This window comes from Neodiprion pinetum, chromosome 1 (genome assembly GCF_021155775.2).
Source record: "Neodiprion pinetum isolate iyNeoPine1 chromosome 1, iyNeoPine1.2, whole genome shotgun sequence".
Classification (NCBI taxonomy): domain Eukaryota; kingdom Metazoa; phylum Arthropoda; class Insecta; order Hymenoptera; family Diprionidae; genus Neodiprion; species Neodiprion pinetum.
In genome coordinates this window covers 24,030,199-24,051,785 of record NC_060232.1, presented here as the reverse complement: position 1 = coordinate 24,051,785, position 21,587 = coordinate 24,030,199, and the positions used below count along the sequence as shown (strand labels likewise).

The 21,587-nt window shown below is 40.3% G+C and overlaps 1 protein-coding gene across 2 annotated transcripts in view; it reads right to left on the bottom strand.

Moving 5' to 3' along the window:
• Window positions 1-21,587, bottom strand: part of vn (membrane-bound neuregulin protein vein) — a 271,457-nt gene that overhangs the window by 85,552 nt on the left and 164,318 nt on the right. For both annotated transcript variants that reach the window (XM_046620013.1, XM_046620004.2), the window contains exon 3: window positions 6,878-7,011. In XM_046620013.1, the coding sequence (XP_046475969.1) occupies window positions 6,878-7,011 (134 nt within the window). The remainder of the gene's footprint in view (window positions 1-6,877; window positions 7,012-21,587) is intronic.

Here is a 21,587-nt window from a genome sequence, read left to right as displayed (position 1 = left end):
AAAATTTGATACTTGTTATACATGCTCTGACTATTTTGAGAATTTCGTTACCATTTTTTGGTGATTAATTTTCTTTTTTACTATCCTAGCCCATTAGTGAAATTGATCTTCTCGACTGTATAATGTTGACTTTTTGGTTGGCGACATTTTCCGGCGTACTTGGATTGAACCTTCTTTTGAACCGACTAAATTGCAGGAGCAAAGATATTTCCCGGGTGTCGGACCTCTTTAAAATTTCACGTGTATCGAAAAAGTTTAGAGCGTCACTGATATGTCCCCTCGAGACACTGGCAAGGAAAGTATCCGAGGTACATTTCACTGATTTTTTCAGTTGTAATACGTTTTAGTAAGTGAAAAAAATACAAGGCACGTATTTTTACATGCCCGCTGGGCCATTAAACGGGTAGAAGCCACCCCTAAAGTTTACCCTCAACAATCAACGGATGCGATCCCTAAGGGTAAGTTTTTACCCCTCAAACCGTTGAATTAGCACCTGTAAAAATGCGTTACAATGTCTTTTGATACACTACAGCAAATGACAGAATTAGGAAATTCCACGAAGAACACTTTTTTGGGTACTTTTCGACTAATATCGAGGCCAATTTTTTTCAACCTTCGTGCAATCTCTGTACATTTTACTAATTTATCAAACTAACCTGTCACACCATTCGTCTCAAGATCACGTGATTCGAATAACAAAAATTGTATGAATTTGTATCGGGGCGGGATTGAAATTCCGAATTTGAAAAGTTCAGAAAGCGGTGAATTTCAAATGTTTTGGTGGCGAAGCTTAAAGTAAAGAAATCAAACTTCGATGAAACATCAAAGTCTGAAATGGTCCAAAACCGTGGGAAAATCCCAAAAAGACAAAATGCCGAGAGGGCATAACTCCGACTAGTCAAAGTTCCGAAAGTCCTAAAATGAAAAAATTCAAAAACCGAAACTTCCAAATTCCGAAGGATCGAAGATTTCCAGTTCTTTGAATTTCTGGCTTGGCAAAATTTCACCACTTTTACCTTTCTCTGCTTTAGATTTTCGATATTCTTATGTTCCGGATGCTGCTCATTCTGATTTTCAATTTGTCTGATTTTTTGCACCCACACGCCGTGCGACTATAATTTAATTTTCGGAATCTCACTCTATCAAAACTTGAATTTTTCCGAATCCCGCAGTTGGAAACTTTAGCCGTCAAGTTTCCGACCATTCGAAACTTTGTTAATTCGTAACAGTTCGATTTCTTTACTTCAGGTTTCGCCACCAAATAGTTCGGTATTAGGCGCTTTCGGAACTTTTAAAATTCGTAACTTCAACCCCGCCCCTTTGTATCGTCAGTCTATCCCTTTTAAAACCCGGGAATCGCTTTGTTCGGTTCGATCAAAGATCGCGTCGCAAGCTCTCTGAGGATCTAGGCGCTTGGCAGTCGTCCCTGGAACGAGTTACGTTCACTTCCGTCTTGCCGCAGTCCGCCTCCTCCTCCGCATCTATACGCGTAACTAGGTGTATATTCTCTCCTCTCCTCTCATCTCATCTAATCTCATCTCATCTCATCTCATCTCATCTGCACTGCGGTGGAGTGTGGACTCGTATCATACGTCTGCGTCCCGTGGCGCGTGGCTAGTTTGTCTGGCGATGAAGGGAGTGGTGTGCGCCGGCATGCGCGTCGCAAGTAGTACGACCAATGCATACTCAGACAAGGGACCCTAGCCATGTTTGTTTAGCTAACAGCCAGGGCGCCGTCTCGCCGTCTTTCTCTCCCTCTTAGCTTCATCTCCCTTCCCTCTTCTTCTTCTCTCCATGTGCGCTACTTGATGTTTTAACTCTCGCCAGCGATGTATACATTTCTGTATCGGTCCTCTCGCATATGGGGCATTCTCGCCCGATTCCGCCCACCTCGGAGATTCAAAACTCATCCTTTTTATGCTCGGTCAAAAAGTCGATGCCTTTGACCCGCGCCCCGTTCTCTTTCATCGAAATTTTAGACGCGTAAATTCGTTGCGTTCGTGCGGGTTTAATTTGAAAATCTTTCTCATGCCTGGAATTTTTTATGCAGCTTTTCGCTCCAGTGCGTGTCATAGAAACAAGCAACTACTTTATGATTGTAAATCGAAATGATCTTTCATCACGATTAACGAAAATTTGATCTACTGAGAATATTAGAAGTCGCAAATGGCTGTAATATCTGTATCCTTATAACCCGGTGCCGATATTATTTGATTTTGCTTTTTTAGTGCTTGATAATCTGTACCTACTTTTGCATTGCAGGTAATGTTTTGCCAAACTTTGTCATTGTTAACAAACCTTCTTCGGTAATATTCAGTGCTACTGTTGCGATGTTGCAGACATTAAACTGTTCCTAACTACTGAGCTGAGCAGATGTCGACTGAAGTTTTGCGACCTTTTCAAAGTATTATAACTTTCAATACTCGATTCCGTGTAATTTCCCCTATTCGAATCCAGCGAGCGGTGCAACGATTAATCTTTTCTGTCGAGTCTTCTTTCGTTAAGTAATGATTTCAACAATATCATCAAAGAACTAATGAATATTGTCAAAATCGGCAACAACCCCCATTATCAACATAATTATATATTTACTCAGTAAACGCTAGATGTCGTCAATAAATTTTCAAAAATAATGCAATTTTTCTCTAACCAGAAGCTAACGGTCTCTACATTTGAGTGGAAATGTAATGAATTATCTTTTGAACCACAGCTGGTTAATATTCAAAATGTTTTACTAGAATCTGCTCCGTTTTACTGACGTCCACTATCATTGGCGCAAATGAAATTGCTCGAAATTTCTCAAACTATTTTCTCCCGCCTCTTTTCCAAATTTTTGTTTCAGAACGTAGGATCCGTTGATCTTCAATATAAGCACAAGAACAACGCAGTAAGAATATAACGGCTGACAACAAGAATCACTGGCAACAATTACAAGTATTCGAAAATAAATTTGAAAAATGATTCCAGGAATAAGTAGAGACAACCAAAGAGGTAGGGAGGTAGGGTACGAGTCCGTAATACTCTCCGTCCTACGGTACCTACTCTGCGATCACTCGACCTCGGTACCCAAGTCGCTTCAACATCAGGTTATTGTCGTCATTTCAGCATGGAATAATTAATGATCTTGGGCGGGGTTTGCGGTTAGACCTCAGGACGTCTCGGAGCGGATATCCGGCTAGGTTGAGGGTATTTGAGCGGACGTTAGCAGCGTCAGGACTTTCTGTGATCTGGTAGAAACTGTTCCTTGGAGAAGCGGAGGCAGGTGGTCGTGTACCACGTACACGCTCATTGTCACTTCTTGTCTTGACACGCGCGAAAACCCTCCGAGTAGCGTCAGAAGCCTGTCAGCAGATCCCCTGGGAGCACGGGAAGCCTTGACGTCACCACCCGCCACAGTCCTAATTATTTCCCTTTGTCGGACCTCCTATTCGCAGGACGTTAGGTGACAGCCGACCGCAGACTCCGTTTGACTCAGTCCACGCCGATGCCCCGATATCACCGCCCGTCTACGTGATGTTGCATATTATGCGCAACGGGACACGTTGGTACGTAGCTGCCATTGACGGGGAAATTAATCACCCTGCCACTACAGCGATTCGCGTCACCAGACTGCCGACGAGTTAGGATTACAGTTACAGGCTTTCCCTATCATGCCACGTAATGCGGTATTCTTGAGAGTCAAGATCGAGGTTCTGCGTAAAGTCGATGATCGGACTGTTGGGACCGCTTTGCCAGCCCAAATACTCCAACAAACTTGATCCAGATCCTCGCGATCTTTTTTTGGAGGGTTTCAAGTGATCCTAGTATAGTTTTCTGAATGTATTTCTGGGTGGGGGGTAAGAAATCAGAAAAACCCGAAAATCTGATGGGCCAGAATTCCGAATTTAATAAACTCGAATAACAAATATGAGAGAACAGATAATATCAAAAATTTTAAGTCCGGAATGGTGCCCAATAAAAATCTGCAGTTTACCTAAAATCTATTTAGTATTAATATCTATAAAGTTATATAGTATAGTTATAAAGTTTCATATTCTCAAATTTCCAAATATTATAAAAATAAAAGTTGGAACTTAATCATCTAGAAACGGCGGAAAACAGATATCCAGAATGTAGAAGGGTCGTTATTAAGAATCGTACAATTCGGAAAGATCAGTATTTCGAGAGTAACCGTGTAGATGGCTTACCACCGGAATTTCCCATCCTGAGTCTTTCCAACTAATATATTTTGACTTGTAAAATGTTTTATACACAGAATCAAAAAAATTCTGCAATATTTTTATCTCATTAAAAGATTGAATACGACTTTTGATACCATAAACTTATATTTCTTGGCTTCTAATATGATATGAGTTATTGACTCTTCTGATATATTGCGATTCTTCATTCTGACGATTCTGATATACTGCAATTCGATATTCCGAGCATTCTATGAGATTACAACACGGAGTTCTAACCGTTCTGATTCTTGATCCTTCGCATTTATGAATTCGAATAGATGAAAATTTTACTTTATGATCCATCTGAAAGTTATTTATTTGTGTTTGCGAGCAATCGCATTTGCCTCATTCTGCTAACGGACCTTCGGAATTTTCACCAATTGTGCATTCTAAATACTATAACTTCAAATTTCGATACTTTTATATTCTATTTCCATTATTTCTGGCTTAATGAAAATTCACCACTTTGTTCTTTCGTGATTGTGAGTTTTCGATTTATTTGTGTTCGAAATTCTGACCATTCAGATGTTTGGTTTTTCTAATCTTTTACCCCCACCCGTATTTCTTCAGTGGTTCTGATTTTTTTGTTAGAAACAAGAGTCCACATCCAATGTAATACACTTATCTTGCACTTGTTCGAAGACATCGTGTTTCAACACTTCATTCCAATGACAAGAGCCAAGATCACTGTTATATTCGACGAGTTCCGCAAGGGTTGTTGCGGAAACAAGGACGGTGCATTAGCTAATCAAGTAATCACCGATTTTAGGTCCTTTTTATTTTGGAACTGGTTGCGACAGATGTAATAAGGAATAATTGCGACAAGCCAGTCGTTTGTTAGATGTGGAAAAGGTCCTCCGAGGCGATGGTGAGGTCCTGCCGCTTCGGCTTCTAGCTAAAGAATTGATTGCACTGAAAGTGTAACATATATGCCTTGACAGTCCTGCAAAGGTGCAGCAGGATTACAAATGTTTCCACTTTACGTGGAGCACCTGCTGATATATTTTCTCACAAACTTCTCCAGTCCGTAGAAACATAAACAGCTGGTCTCTGCAATTATAGTGACATCCACGGGATTCGGGAACGGTGTTTGACTACATATCAATATTAACCGATGCGTTTACACGTAATGTATAGGTATGTGTTCTGATTTTAGGCATTTATAAATCGACAATCAATTGTTCAATTCGATTAGGGTTCTTTCGATTCAAAATCATGGATGCCGAGTTCCATTTGCTCGGTATTTTTATTGGGATCAATTATTAGGAAGCTTTGCAATGAAAAAAGAAATCAGGTAAATGGAGCTCCGTCTACAATCTTTTAATCAGAATAAATTGTAATCAAACTAAATGATTCTTTGTCAAGACATAAATTTCTAAAATTCACAACATTTTTCAACGTGTATACTCGTATTTATCCTCTAAAGGGCTTTCACGTCGAATGAAATATTCAAGAATAGCTAAATCGCACGGGATTGCATGTAGAAAGAGTTTAAAAAAAAGTCAAAAGCTCAGCCAGCAATTAAGAATCACCACGAAAAGTTTGAAAACGCAGAAAAAAAAAAAACAAAACTTATCGGACTTACACGCGTGACGGTAATCGCAAGAACGGATATTTTTGTATTAAGAATTTCGTCGATTGCGTTAATCGTCGATTCTCACGGAAATCTTTTTACACTTTCTACACGGAAAAAAGTCCTGTCCATATTAAATAAATACAATCGCGCGTGTAAATCCGGCAGGTTTTTTTTCTTCCGTGAAGCAAGTGACAAAAAAATTAGCGGTGTGATAAAATCTATCGGTAATTATCCGCAAAAATGTACGAGCCCGTATGAATTTCACAGGTTAATTATTAAATTAGCCCACCGGATGAGAGCTTGTCGACCACAATGTGGGATAGTCGATTTTCATCATTCGCCGGTGTGGCGGTTGAAAATAAAAGGAAAGGGAAGGAAGAAAAAAAAAACAAAAAAAAAAAAAAAAATCACCGTGGTCAATGAACGTCAGCGTCAGGTGGCTGCAGTGGAAATCGCGCTACTCTCTTCACTCGACGAGCCCGAGGTGAAAAATGAGCGTAAAGAAGGCAAAAGCTCATTTTGGCGGGCGGTGACTTTGGCGTCGTGTTGTTGCAGAGGTTGATTGAGGTTCCGTCGCGTCTGGGAATCGTAAAACCAAGACTCGGCTATGTTGGGTTTGCGATACGAGGCTTGCGTGTCGGGGACACACGGACAGACTTTTGGAAACACGTGGCAGCCGTTTAAACATTGCGTCACGGTAAGGACGAAGGAGGCGACGTTTACGTCTCGAAGTTCATCAGCAGGCTTTTGGAATCTAATATTATAACAGCGTAGGACAGCGAGGCGATTGTTCGGTATTTAGAAGCCGAGGTGTATTGTAGCCTCGTTGAATCACGTCGAAGCGCGTCTGCTCGACGTCTATTTAAGGACGCGGGCATTCGCACGTTTGATCGAGACACTCGATTAGATCGGTGAAAGTGAAATCGATCCGTCAGTCCCGGAGAAGACAAAACTCCTGCAGGACACCGAGGGTCGATGCGGGAAATGAAATTACTCGGAAAGAATATATCAGCTCAAGGGGCAGATTTACTGCCGGGGGGGTTCAAGGCTTTTTATACGAAGGGTTCCTGTCGTTACTCACTAGTTTCTGGAGCGTGTGTGACTAGAAGTTTGGCGGCCAGGGCGGCTCGATGTCCAGCGGTGCTTTCCGCCACGCATTCGTAACGTCCGCTGTCCTCTGCTCGCGCAGAGGCAATCACCACTTTCGATCTCCGCCTGGAAACAGTAACCAGAAAGAGAACAAGCTTCAGTATCATTTCTGTACAATATTGCAGCCTGTGTGGGGTGCGGATAAATGAGAAATGCGGCGACAGTCGAGTCAAACTGGGTCTGAATTAAAAATATTCGGGAGGTGGCTGCGTTTTTGTGTATAATGCTTTTCGGTCCTGAGGAATTGTGATCTGAAGTCGTTTTTGAAATTTATATGTAGAAACTCGTGACCTCAATTTCTTAGATAATGGGACGATTTTGTCGAATTTAGGTAATTGTTTCAAGAAAAAAACTTTATTGTAGCTACAATAACCTAACCTCAATTCGACGAAATCGTTCCGTTATTGTTTTTGATATTTGACATTTTTGCGTTTTCCTCAAAAACAGCTATCGATAGATGAAAAGTGACTTGACCATCGTGTAGAGCGCAAAATTCTACGTCGAATTATATCCTCGTGTGTCGAAAACGGAGTCGGTTTAACAAATTCAGAGAAAATAAATTCTTCTTATCGACGGCATCTGGGCAATTTTTGTGAAATAATTTTTTTCCCGAAGGTCGAAAACCCCTTTACAGAAAAATGCAGCCACCTCCCGAATATTTTTAATTCAGACCTATACTTTTACTGGACTACAAGGAGCGACATACGTTCAGGTCCTACACGAGAGTATGGAATAATGATGGCAATAATTTTTACGGTGTTGTAGATCAAGTGATGTCGAAACAAATTTGTTTTTTTATTTTTTATCTAAGACACCGAAAAAATTACCATCATCGTCCTAAGAAGGTTGAGAATTCTTTTCTACATGGACGATTAGTACCCTGAGCACGTGATCTATTGGACTAAGACCTAGCATGTGACTTAACCACTAGGATCTAACAATGTTCTATGGATATCGTCCCTCGTTACCATTCCAATTGTATGCTATTTTTTTCGAGCCGATATTTCAGAAATCGTTTGAACCTTTTGACACTCGATTGATTTGTAATTCGGATATGCTGACTTGAATTTAGGCCTCATTTACACCCTGCAGATCCTCACAGTTCAGTTTTGACTGAATAGAGCCTCGAAGTTCTTAAAAATTTTGGGTCGAAAGTGAACCTCGAATCTGCGGAAGTTGAGAAAAGAAAACCATAAGGATTAATTAACGTCCAAATCACGAATATTGCAACTGAGGCTTTCGAGGGTCAAATGAGTCCCGATTTTGGTTCTCATTATAACCTCGAACATCGGTAGCAGGGCTTATGCGCAGTTTTGAGATTCGAACGAGGTCTTTTTCACTAAGGATTTATCTACATAAGAAGGTCTCATGTGAGAACCTGGAGAATCTCGAAATTTTCTTGAGATCCGAATTAGGTCCAACATTTCGTCACGGGTTACGTATATTTTCTAAAACGGGGACTTACGTACATTTCATGGACACATTGTATGTATAGCGTGCATATTAATTACTATAGCTTAATTTGAAGCTGTTTTGGAATTTTGTTAGATAATTTTTATGAATTTTTGCAGCGAATAATCCATGCTTCAAATTTCGTAATTGCAAAAAATATCAAGAGAGTCAAAAATTTGTTATCCTCTGGAAAGTAGGAAATTGATGGCTGAAGTTTGGAGTGTCGTTATTTTCTGTGATATTATGTGTTGTTTTCTATTAACAGCTCTGTTAATTGATATTCTCATTAAAACTCGAAATATGCAGTACTGAGACAAGCTTCAATTTTCTTGGTCAGTTACTGCAGGAGAGCTTCCAAAAAAAAAAAAATAACTCACGACGATACTTCGTTACAAACGTTGTTGTATTGATAAGAAAAAGTTGAAACGCTATCGTTTATTATGACGTATACAAAAGCAAACTGTGAACATTTTCGATTGGATCATTGTGCGGGATTCTTCGTCACTCGGTAGATGTTTGTTCGTACGGAACCGAAACATGATTTAAACAGAAGCTGTCTCTATTTCCGGGTTTGCTTTCAATTTTGTTCGCCAGCACTCCAGCCAATCGAAGAGTTTAAGTTTGATTGCGAGATCATCTCAGATCACGGTCGCTTGGTTTAATTGATAACGGAATTTTATCGTCATTCTGATATGACAAGTTCTTTACAGAAATAATTAAAACGTGACCGAATCGCCGTTTCCCCGAAGAACGAAGAACTTTTTAAATTGTTAAATGAGGAAAAGCTCGACGCGCCGGCTTAAAACAGCGTAATTCGGAATGAAAAATAACCTTATGAATTAATGCTTTGGCGACTTTTTCTTCTCCCCACCCTCGTTTAGTTGTTGCCATGTTTTTCTCGCCATGAATCAACTCCCCGTGTTACACGTGGCACATTTCGTTGTTGCTTTTTCGTCACAAGTACGATATGCATGGATTTCTCATGCCAGCGCACATCTCACGCTGCAGGAATACGTCAATTTCGTGCACCAATACGCGATGTCGAGAAACAAGATTTGCCAAGTTCGAGAAGCTGCCACCTCGAAATCCGTACGTAAGTTGGAGATTCTAGACGTCGGACCTAGTCGATAGAAATGCCAGGAAATTTCGATTTGCGCAATCTCGAAATGCGTCAAGTTGGTGTACCATACTTACTTGGCACATCCATGGTATCATCAACGATATTCTTCAAGGATTTCAACATCCGATAATAATTACACCAATGTGGAGCAGCATGGAAAAACTGTTAGTGTATATCTTGACCTTATCGATGAGAATCGAAACTATTTCTCTTCTCCATGTAGCTCGGCCATCGCAAAGTAACAGTCCGAAGGACAAGAAAAGTAGCAAAAGTGAACGAACAATGCGACTGAAAAACCCTATAAACCACTTGGTACGGAGTTAAAATTGACCTGGTAGGTGAAAACAGTTCGTGAAGATGATGATACAAATCGAAGATATAATTCGCAATTTTAGTATCATCGAGCCGAGAAGCGTATTAAAAATATATAACCAGTCCGCATCTTATTCCGTCCACGGTCAGTATCGTTCGACCGAATAATTTTAGCAGAGAAGTTGAACGCGGGTTGATTGAACTCGATATTTCACAACTATATAGTCATGGGCGCCTACTGATATAAATATTTTTTTTACTTGAAAACAATGACGTACTTTTACAACCGTTCAGTTTAAAGATTTTCTGTGAGAATCAAGAAGCAGATGGGTCGATGATCCTGAATCGTTTGAAATAATGATAATAATAACAATAGCAACGATACTGCCAAGAAAAACAATAAAAAGACAGTTTTGGTAAAAGTAGCTGCTCGGTCATATTTATCAAATTTGGATCTCAGTCATTCAGCTTTTTGTGTTACGATTAGTGTTTAGCCGTGAACTCCTTTCTTTATTTTAAGACAACAATTGATCTCAACCCAAATCCGTTGATTTTTCTTTTCCTTGGTAACCAAATCCGTTAACGACTGGAATAGAACAGACTAAACAGAACAAGTCATTCGCTATCTAATCACTTCCCGTTTTCTTCTCTTCTATCCATCCGTCGCATCTCGTTTCCCGTTGAAAGAACGCGAGCTTTTCTTTTGCTGTAAAATATTAAATTCGTCGCGATTTTTGACCACCTAAATTTTCAACTCAAAAGGAGCGGATGCAAAGTCCTGCGGCGAAATGCTGCCGCGGAGTGGCTTAAAGAGGAAATAGCGAGACACGAGGCTGAGGGAACGGGTTCAAAACCCTAAACTACTCGAGTTGAAGTGGCGTTATATAATTCATAACATAAATTCCCCACCGAGCATCTATTCAGCTCATACGATGGACCCGTCGGACCGGATGACCTTTACAAGTTGACCGCTTTTCCTCCCGCCCCGTGAAAAAAGACAGTCTTATAAAGCTTTCAAAAGCTCAAAGACTTTCATCAATTATTTATCAACCTCGAGTGAATTGCAGACCACTGTACGCGCGCCTCTCTGTATTAGGTACATTCTATTACTTGTCATAATTTTTTTTCGCTTGGCGAAAGTTCTTTTCCCAAAGAACTTCCTCTCCTGTACTCTACTTCCTTTTTCACTTCAACTAGTGAATCTTTCTACTAGGTAAATTTTTGCGATAACACATGGGCAGGACTAACGTTTATCTGTAAACAATCCGAGCCAGAATTTGATATTTCACCAATTTTTACCGGATTTCTTACTCTTATCGTTTTGGAAAAACACATCGTTGAAACTCTTTACTTTATCTAGATTGATTCTCGAGCAGTTTTTCGTGTATTTTTCATGGTTCTTGAGGATCCACTCAAAACGTATTACATAGTAGAAAAAATCACACTTTTCTTCATCAAAAACAACTTGCATCATATTCTTTTCCCTAATAAGGATACGATAAATATTCTAATGTAAGAATGAATCTGTTTGAAGTTAAAAAACTGATCATTAGATTTCTCACAAGCCGTAATGTCTGAAACTTGCAGGGTTGTTGCATTCTTTTAAATAGTATAAGATATGAAAACATCATGAAAATAAAAAATTTGGCGTTAGATCTTTTACAATTATTTGATAAATCTGCCAGTATTCAATTATTCTTGTGAATAACGTGTGAAAAATTTGTTCAACCGATGATTGTTTAAGTAACCGGATGACTTAAAAACGCTAGTTTGAATTGTGTGACCATTTTTAGAGCCTTACGCAGCTGCACGTTGTTTTTACACTCATAGATGGATAGATCGAAGTCTCAGATCCTATTTGATGAGTGATCAGGTGCAGGTTTACCGACGCCACTCGGTCCACGTATTTTTTTCATCTTTTTCAAACAACGATTTCATGTCGCCTATATGCTATAAAAGTTTTACGTCCAGTTTTCATTTTTCATTTTTCGTTGTGATGTTGGTTCAACGCGTTGACGTCGCGTTTTCAAACTTTACTGCCTATACATACAGTTAGACCAGCAAAAACTGTTTCGCAGAATTAAACATGTGAAATGATCATCGTTTAACGCGTACATCACCGAAGAATTTCTCCCGTAAAATTACGCGTACGAAGTACCTAATTTTCCTCAGATATAGTTGGCCAGTTGTGAAGAAAACGTATTTTTCTTATTACCTCTCAATTGGACCAAAGCCAGGGAAGTATAGATCTATACATTTATAGCTTCATTAATCGATATTGAGACATTAATTTTTTCATTACAGCTATAAAATTCTACAGGCTTACATTTTTCCGTCAATTCAATTTTCTTCAATATACAGAATATTAGAGTAGGTATTTCTTGTACAGTTGCATTACAAAAATAAAAATATCACACATTTTAGCAGCCTTGACTCGGTACGAAAAACCCTTCAATTTGGTATGAAAAAATACTTTGATAATTCAATTCTTTCTCATACCTTTCACGAATTATTCGCTGAAAACTGAACGAGTTAAAAACTATCAGTTTTCCAAGCTGCGCGTAAATTATTTGGCATTGAAAGGTGAAAATTAAATTTGCTCTCCAGCTTCGTTACACTTTTTGCGTGAGAATCAAGCTTCGTAAAATATGTACCTTCAAGACCTCCTCCCCACACACACAAGACGCACACTCGCGATGGTTCGGATTTTTATGCGCGTAGTATTGTGTGCTCAAGGAGGCTTGAAACACGCAGCCCGCCCTTTCGTTCAGGCCTTAGGGGGTGTGAAACTTCAATCGAATACAATAAAGTTCAGGATCGATTGTCAATAGGGTGAGGCGTCGTAACCGTGCGGTTTAGGTTTCGCAGTTTTATAGAGCCGATTGCGTGCACGGCGAAAAGTATTCCGAATGCGTAACCAAAATTGGACTACGATATATGCCATAACTTCCATTTAGTATGACGGCTATAAATGTGACGCGAGTTGTTCTCACGCGATATTGATTCCGTTGATTTCCGTTATTTGAGGTCAAGAAATTCGACAAAGGTAATTGGTATCTTTTTCGAAAAACCTTTGCCAATTATTTAGAAGTCGAAACTTGCTCTGGATGGAAAAATTGAAACGTTACACCCAAGTTGCGTTTGTTACGGGATGCAGGGAGGCACATCCGAGGACTTTATTTGCCGTGGCGAGAAGGGAGGAGTGAAAATTTGCGAAGGGATATTCGGAAGTTTGACGCCGCGATTCGGGGGTGAAAAAAGCCTCGAATTTCAACTGATTTATACGTACAATTTTCATCGCGGTTTTGCCGCCTGCTTTGTTGTCAAATTTTCCGGCGGACCGACGGTCTGCAATATCGTTATTTATCGTTGGGTTGATATTGCCAAAGTCTCGCAGTTAGTCGCGCCGGCATATAAAGAAGGAAACGTGGCGGAGCTGGTGAAAAGGAGGGAACCTAATCGGAGGTTTTCTCGATTCCTCTGCGCGTGGCCTTTTCCCGTATAACCTCGTCGACTTGAGAAACGTAAAAAGATGAAAAGGAGACGGAAAGGAGGAAAGGAGCGACGGCATCAACGAAGTGGAATATTATAAATAGAGCCCGCACCGTCAGAGGAGTGGCGGCAGTCTAGACGGAGTGTCGATTTTTGCCACCGCACCAAATTAGAAACTACCGCGTCTCTTCAACTGGGACCGTGTTCTTCTTTCCCGCGCACATGCAAGATTCTTTAAAGAGTAAAGCGGAGGGACAGATCAAGTTCACGAACCCAACGCATTCCGCGACAACTGCCGGAGAGGGAAGAAGAAAATTGAGAGCAGGAAAGAGAGAAGGAAAGAGAGCTTCTGTTTTACTGGGTGTGGGTATCATCAGCTGGAGTCAAGCTTGGTCTCGAGGCCAAGGAAAAGGAAAAGGAAAAGGTAACGGATAAATGAGAGAAAAAAGGAGACTTGAAGGGTTTCGAGCAGACGCGGCGAGCCGTTGTCTCAAGAGCCGCATAGATCGATGATACGTCGTTGCGACGTTTAGGATCACGAGAACGGGAATCCGGCCCGGAATAAGAGGGTGCGAGGAAACAGAAGGAATAACAGAACTCTCCTCGACCGCGATCCGATCCTAGTAAGGAAGCCGATGTGTGTCGATGAAATTAATTTTTCCCCTCCGCAGGAATATATCCCGAGGGGATTTTTCGTCCGCGAAAAATTCTGTCAAGGAGAAACGCCAGCAGCGACATTGTCAGGAGGAACAGGCTTTTCAATCCCCATGGAAATTCCGGTTCGGTGGATATCACTTTGGAATTCGATAGCGAGTGAAAGAAGAAGTCGGAAACTATGATAAGGGAAATTATTTTTCAACATAATTGCAGTCCGTGCAGAAAAATTCCGTCCAGCTTTCAAGCCCGCCGTTATACTTGGATATCCAATTTTTACTACATACATCCAAGGATTTTTATCCAAGAACGAAATCTCTGAACAAGAATTCAACTCTTCGCGGATCCGAAGAAACAGACGGATTTTGCTTTTTTCTCTATTTTTGATCATTCTTCCGACGATCATAACCGAAACTCTCTATTCTAAAAAACTTGGAAGTTTCAAGAAATTTCTCTTTGAGATTCGACGAAATTTTCTGTCGGCAATAAACAGCGTATAAAAAATTACTTCGAAGAGTTAACTCGGTTATGTTGAATGTGAATTAGTGATACAGCGATGGAAATTCTGCTGCAACCAGTGCGGCACTGTCACAGTATTCAACGCGGTGATTTTCATCAAGAAAGTCTCAACGGCTGGATCGCAAGAAACTGAATTGCGATTGAAGAAAGCTCCGCAGAGACGTGGGGTAAAAAATTCCCAAGACGCGGAGACAGTGTCAAGAGACTAACGAAAGCTTCGCTACTCACTGAAATCTGACGATGTCTCTCGCATATCCGAAAAGAAAGTGAATCACTGAAGAAGAATAAAATGAAATACAAGAATATTACACAATGTAAGCGCCAGACGCTGTTCGTGTCTCGTTTTTTTTTTTTTTTATTTCCTTCTTGTCATTTCTTTAGATATTTTTTTTTTATCTTCTATTTTCTGTCTGTTTCTTCCAACGACAATTTCTTGATTCATCGTAGTATAATGTAAACCTGGCGAGTTTTCTAGGCGTCAAAAACGTCGCTGATCTAACGTTTTTAGTAGGTAAAGAAATGTGGTCTCAAGAGTCGTGTGATATTCGATAAGCTGCGGTTTATTTCAGTTTTCAGTCTGCGGAACCAATCACTTGAGGAATAGAGAGAACCGGATTTCTTAAATTTTTTGTAGCCAGTTTCGTAATTACGCGTCATCGGACCAAATATTCGTGTATAGATTGTTAAAAATGTTTGAGCATTTCCGACTCAAATTCATCGAAAAATCTGCACGAATTTAAAGCGACACAAATAAATTTTGCTTTAATGCTACGTTAATTGATGCAAATTTTACACAAATCCACGTGAGATCGAAATCGTGTAAAAAAATTCTCTGGTTGTGTATAAGACTTTCACTCAATTTTTATTAGTTTCAAAATTTCTATACATCTTGGAGTTCCGGATATCATTTATCGATTTTAACAATTCAATTCAAGTGGTTCATAGAATTTTTCTCACGCGAGATTTGAATTTAAAAAAACTATGTTAGTCATATTTTACTGTCACATAGTTTCGAATGAAATTTTTTTAAATGGTACGTAAATATAAAACTTTTTTGATCCGCTAAAATTTAAAAACCTTAGAACTTTCGACTACTCCATCTAACCCTTTTTGTCATATCGATGAATTAAATAAGGTAAATATCGTTCAAATCATTATTTATTTCTTCGATGCCAGTTGAAACATTAAACCGAGACTTTGTAAAGTTTCAATTTTACGTAGGATAATTCTACATAGCCAATTGCAGTGTTCATTGGAGCTGATTGTCAGAGAGCTTCTCAGAATTACCCAAAGGGTCACAGTGGCGGTTCTCGAATCTGACACTTGATATCGAAGCCTCGGATGTTACGGGATTAACGTGATATCAAATTACCTGCATCGATGCCACATCAAATGGCCGGCGTCACTTGGCCATCGGAATTTCACTCGACGCTTTCATATATGCGTTCAGTAATTCAATTCAGTCGCAATTATGCGTGACTAAAGTACGCAAGCTTCCACGCGTGCCACTAGGGAGAAGTGAAACCGGAGTTTACGCAGACACAAAAATAACGAAAAATAAAAAAAAACATAAACAACAAAAAACTAACAAAAAAAAAAAGAAATCAATTCGCGGATTCGTCATTGAAAATATTTTTCGCTCCTGTTTTGCGGCTCTGCGTTCCCGGAATAGTATCAATTATCAAAAGCTCATTGACCAGTCGGAAAATGGATTCTTAATGGCAACTTCGACTGCACGAAGAACTGGAGTCCGAACGATTTATCTTGTAATGGAAACAACGGATGAATTCGAGTGGTGAGAGAGATAGAGAGAGAGAGCGAGAAGGGGTCGAAGGGGGAGGAGAGAAAGTGAAAAGGACCACGAAGGGAGGAGACGAGGAAACTAGACGGGAAAGAAGAAAGTCTCTCTTTCCCCTTCTGTTTTTCTTCAATTCGGTCTCGTCGTTAATGGTTTTCTTTTGGGTTAGCCTCGCCGTGTTAATGCCTTTGCCGGTTGAATGGTGAGGAGGGGGGTTTCTTCTCGTTCTCCTTCTCCTCCTTCTTGACTGCGTCTCTCACGAAATACTTCTGCGCGATCCTAAGTGAAACCCATTATCCGTAAGATTCCAAAGATCGAGGGGAAGGCATCAGCTTGTAGGTAGGCACCTACGCGTAACGTATAGACAAATGCCCGAAAGTAGCAAAAATATTCTTCGCCGACAAGCATTTTCGTTGAAACTAACAAATGTCTGTGGCATGGACAGTCTTGTCTTGGGGGTTCAAGTGGTGACTTTTTCTTTTTCAAAAAACTACGCGTGATTCGGCTGTTCGTGAAGATTATCCGATGGACAGAAATTTCTACGTCAATTTTAATATCAGTAAAACAAAAATTTGCAAAATCAAGATCGAATACCTGTTATATAAGCTGTTTACGTCTGAGCTTCAAATATAAGGTGAAAGCTTTCGGAACGAGGTAAAAAATACCGTGCTGGATATTTCAATAAAGCTGTAGTAAAAGCGTAAGACTAAAACTACTGTGACAAGAAAGCAAACAGTTGAATGTTCCGATGCTTCCGAGCGAGAGAGGCACTTTGAAAAAGGAAAGAGTTACGCGTTCTGTAACTTGAAAAACATTGTAAACGGTTTCTTACCATTTTCAACCTTCTGATGCAGACTGTCTCAATGAATCTTCAAGCATCAAACACTAGAAGAAGTGTATTTCGAAATCCTCGTGACGTTGCAGCAATGCAACGTCATTAATGTTCGCCTTCGGGAAGTACGATCCCTGGAATAATGGACGAAAAGCGAAAGCACGAACGTATTTTTCGCCGTGTCGTTGAAGGAATTAACGCGGGGTGTACATGACGCACGGATTACCGCAGTGAAACGCGATTTGGAAATGTGTAGGTACGTGAGAAGAAAAGGAGGATTTGCGACCACTGCTGCAACTGAAATTAGTTTTCAACTTCGTTAGAGGATTCATATTCCGGCGAGGCGAATGTATACGACCGACGTTGAGAACCGTTGGGGTTACAAAATTAGACGTCGCATTTGGTGAGCCAGCGTGAAGCTGGCGAAGAGAGAAGAGAGGCTTCCACGCACCCGTCGCACATCCAACCAAGTGTCTAGTCTTGCTCTGATAACTATTGCACTGAACTTACTTGACGTAATCGCAGACGGCAACGGCAACGATAACGAAACGACCTCAATGACACTCTCAAGTGTATCCACATCACCGTCGGAGGAAATTGATCCCTCCTTCTTAATTACTACGTTTTATAATCCTTCATCACTCTTTCATCTATTATCGCTGTCGAAATACGTACGAAAACGAGCACTTGACTGAATTTTAATCATTAAAATTTATTACTCACCGAACGGTCAGTTATTGATCACGTTGATTTTAGCCGACGTCTCAGACAGTTAACTTGACACGAATTCAAAGCTTCTCAACAGCAACACACTTTGGAAATAGCAAGTTCCCAAGTACGTTATACGTCGAATAAATTTCCGAGTTTGATTCGTGAATGTTGCAGTTTACACCTACAGCGAAAATACAATTTCAACTCAAAAGAAAATGAAAGCTTGTTTTATCCGAGATTTATTTGATACCAACCTGGCACTGAAAATACTACAAAGTATACATACTGAGTGCCAAGCAGGTGCCAGATGAAACCCGGAGGGATTTTGACGGCTTGAGTCACCAAAAGTGATTGCAGTGAGTCGTATTCTGGGTTGATTCATGAAAACAGCAAGCTTACATGTCATCTTTTTTATGCCAGAGTGAAAGAACTCTCGAAACAAATTGATCGGAGAAATCAATTCCAAAATCACTCTCATCGTGATATCTTACAGAAGAGTAAATTTTTTCAACATGGGAATCGGTGGTCGACTTGCGGATCTGTAAGTCCATCGCGTTCCACACCGTATTCAAAGAAAAGGGGCTAACGCTACGGGGTGAAAGGGCTAACGACCTGGAGCCATGCTATTCGTGAATTTGGGAAACATAGAAGTCGAGGTAGCCGAGTGTCCAGCTCGATGCTAATGGTGTGCAAGGTTGCGTTGGATTTGGACATGGATTCGACGTGGGCCAACGAGTTTCCGATGACTTTTCTTACGTTTGAAAAAACAAAGAAGAAGAAGAAGAAGAAGAAGAAGATATAAAAGTCGAAGGAAACTCGGGTAACCTGGTTAGTCAGCTCGTTAATTTGAACCTGTACTTTGAACACGTTTGCTTCTACACCGCATCGCGTAATATATAGTTTTGGCCTTGTAACGCGAGTTCAGATTTTGTCTCGATTGTAATAACTAGCGAGAAAAGAAGAGTAGAGAAAGAAGAATTATCTGAACACCTGCGGGAGCTTGTAACTTCGCTTTGAGATTGTATCGCTACACAGGATCAACGGTTAAAAAAGTGGATGAGTTTTAAGAATTCGTAACTCGACAACCAATTATTCAATTTGATTGGGGTTTATCATATTCAAAGGTATGCAGATCGAACTTCGTTTTCACGGTTATTTTTTTACGTTGAAATTAATTAATAGGAAGCATTATTAGTGAGAATAATACCTACTGACGGCTCAACCGATTTATTTCAGATTTGGAGACAGTATTCTTTGCACTTCATCCTCTTTGCCAGGGTTACGTTTTTTTTTTTTTTTTTAATTACCATCTTTTTGGCAGTTAAAGTAACAAGCTGTGAAATTTTTTACGAAGAATCTCATTTCAACTTCAAGGGGATGAGGTGACACTATCACGAAGGGGCAAATGCCGGAAGATGTTATTTAAATAATCACATTTTCAACCATTACAAAAGTGTATAACGCTTATTGCTTTTGAAAAGTCATACGAAAATAATTCGATTGCCTTAAACCTTGTAATCCTTACAATTGTCATGAAAATTGTGCATACAAATCACGCAACATAACCTCACTTTTCAACTTCAGAATTGAATATCCCTTCTGAAGATCAAGTGTCTTAATGTTTTCGTACAAAACTTGAAATCCCGAGTCTTGTTTTTCGGCGATATCTGCTTTTCAGAAATAACGCATTCGTCACCGATAACACAAATCTTATACCGAGAGTAGTTCTGCCAGTAAATCCCCTGTAAAAATCAGAATTTCAATTTTTTCTCGTTGCATTATTTGGTCAATGACTTGGTCTCAAGTTTTGCATGCGAAAAAAAATAATCGTCAGTTTTGATAGATGCGAATTTTATTGCGTACGGCAAGTACGAGCAACGTAGACACGAAATGACTCTGATCCTAGCTTGGCACAATTGCTCAGATCGCAGTTCATGTTCCACCAGAGAAATTTCGGGATTTATATAAATTTCGCGGTACTGGCCCCCAGTGACCGATGTTCCATCGTAGCCGCCGGGGTTGTGGTTTGTCCTTCCACCGCGCAATTCAGTCAGTTATAAATAAGAAAAATCGTATAACTCGAATTTATCATGTCTCGCCTGTTCCTTTTCATCTCTGTAATATTGAGACGCGTATATAGGTATAAAATACATAATAAAGTACCAGCGACAGAAGCTTGACAAGGGATAATTGAAACTCCACATGTTGTATATTGCGCACCGGTTAACTCATTCAGCTAGCTTGTTCTACGAGGAATAAAAAAGAAGAAATTATCGACACGATGCTATCCTCTCCTTCCTATATTTCTGTAATTCCGCGTATAATAATGGGAATCCAAATAAAATCGCCAATTGATTAACGACGTCTAGACAGCGACCGGTGCAATGATTGTGACTTCGCTGGTTCCCCAAATTTTCTTTTTTTTTTTGTTTTATTCATCACGCGACGGACAGAATTATTCCAAGCCTGAGAAAAGCACCCGGCTCAGTTAGCGCCGCGTGGAGCTTTCGCGAGGCAGCGCTTTTTCGATACCGCCGCTCTTCCACCGGCTGGTCGGACGACCCTCGGGGATCGGGTTCCAAGCCAGAGGAGGGAACGAAGGAAGACCCTATTGCTTTTTGGCACCGGTGATCAGCCGGAAATAGCAGCTTAAGCCGTTTCCTGAATGGCAGGAGAGATGCGCAAACGTGCACTGCCAACTCCATGACAGTTTTGAATCCTACGGGAGTGTCCCGTCATTCCGTATCTTTCTCCTTCTATTTCTTTCCCTCCACCTTGGTCAAACGGGTATAAATCGCGAATCTGATTAGTGACTGCACGATACGTTCGGTGTTCGAGCGTCTTCAAATAATTCCTACATTTGTATAACGATCTCCGTTTTCACTTCAACTAACGCGACGTGTTTTCATCCGCAGCTTCCAGTCTGTTCGATCAGTTGGATGCTGATTTTCTATAAACGATCTCGCGATGAGAGTAAGTAAAATCGTACAATAAGTTGGCTCAGGCAACAAAGCTTAGCTCGAGTCTTCAAGAGACAGATAAGAAAGGAAGACGACGCGGGGCGAAGAGAAAAGAAAAAGAAAAATCGACGAGCAGAAGAGCATTCAAGTCGTGAAGTTATATTATAAGATCGAGAGGAGAGCTTTCACGTGACCTCGATACACTGCAGGTATAGTAGTTGAAAGCTCTGCAGCTGGCGAACCTCAGGGGATTTATAAATAGTATGACCCATCAATGGCGTGGCTTGCACCATTCAAAGTGGGAGCGAAAAGCCTCGAAGTGATGCGGTTAATGCTTTCAGGTTAGCTCAAGTGAGCGCAGTAATTCGTGATTAGTTAATGACAAAAATACAGTAAAATTAAATTTAAGAACTGATGACAATTTTGTCCGCATTTACGTGTTTTAGTTACGATGTAGATAGCTTTAAAGTTTATTATTCCCCACTCAACTATAATGTCAACTTTTTTGAACTGAAAAGCGGGATAAAAGTGGCATATTATTCCCTCTTAACTTTGTTCCCTCATCTGTGGGGCAAAAGTAGCACTTTTCTCTAACCTCCGACTTTATTCCCTTGTGGCATAATGTACAATTTTTTTTCTCACAGTCGAGTATAGTAGTGACTGATAATTGTAGTCGTCTAGGAAAATTGTAAGATTTATAACACCTTATCACCTCTCGTTGTTGGACACGGTGTGAGAAGCGAATATCATTCGTCATTAAGTATTACAGATTCGCAAATATTCCGCTTGAAA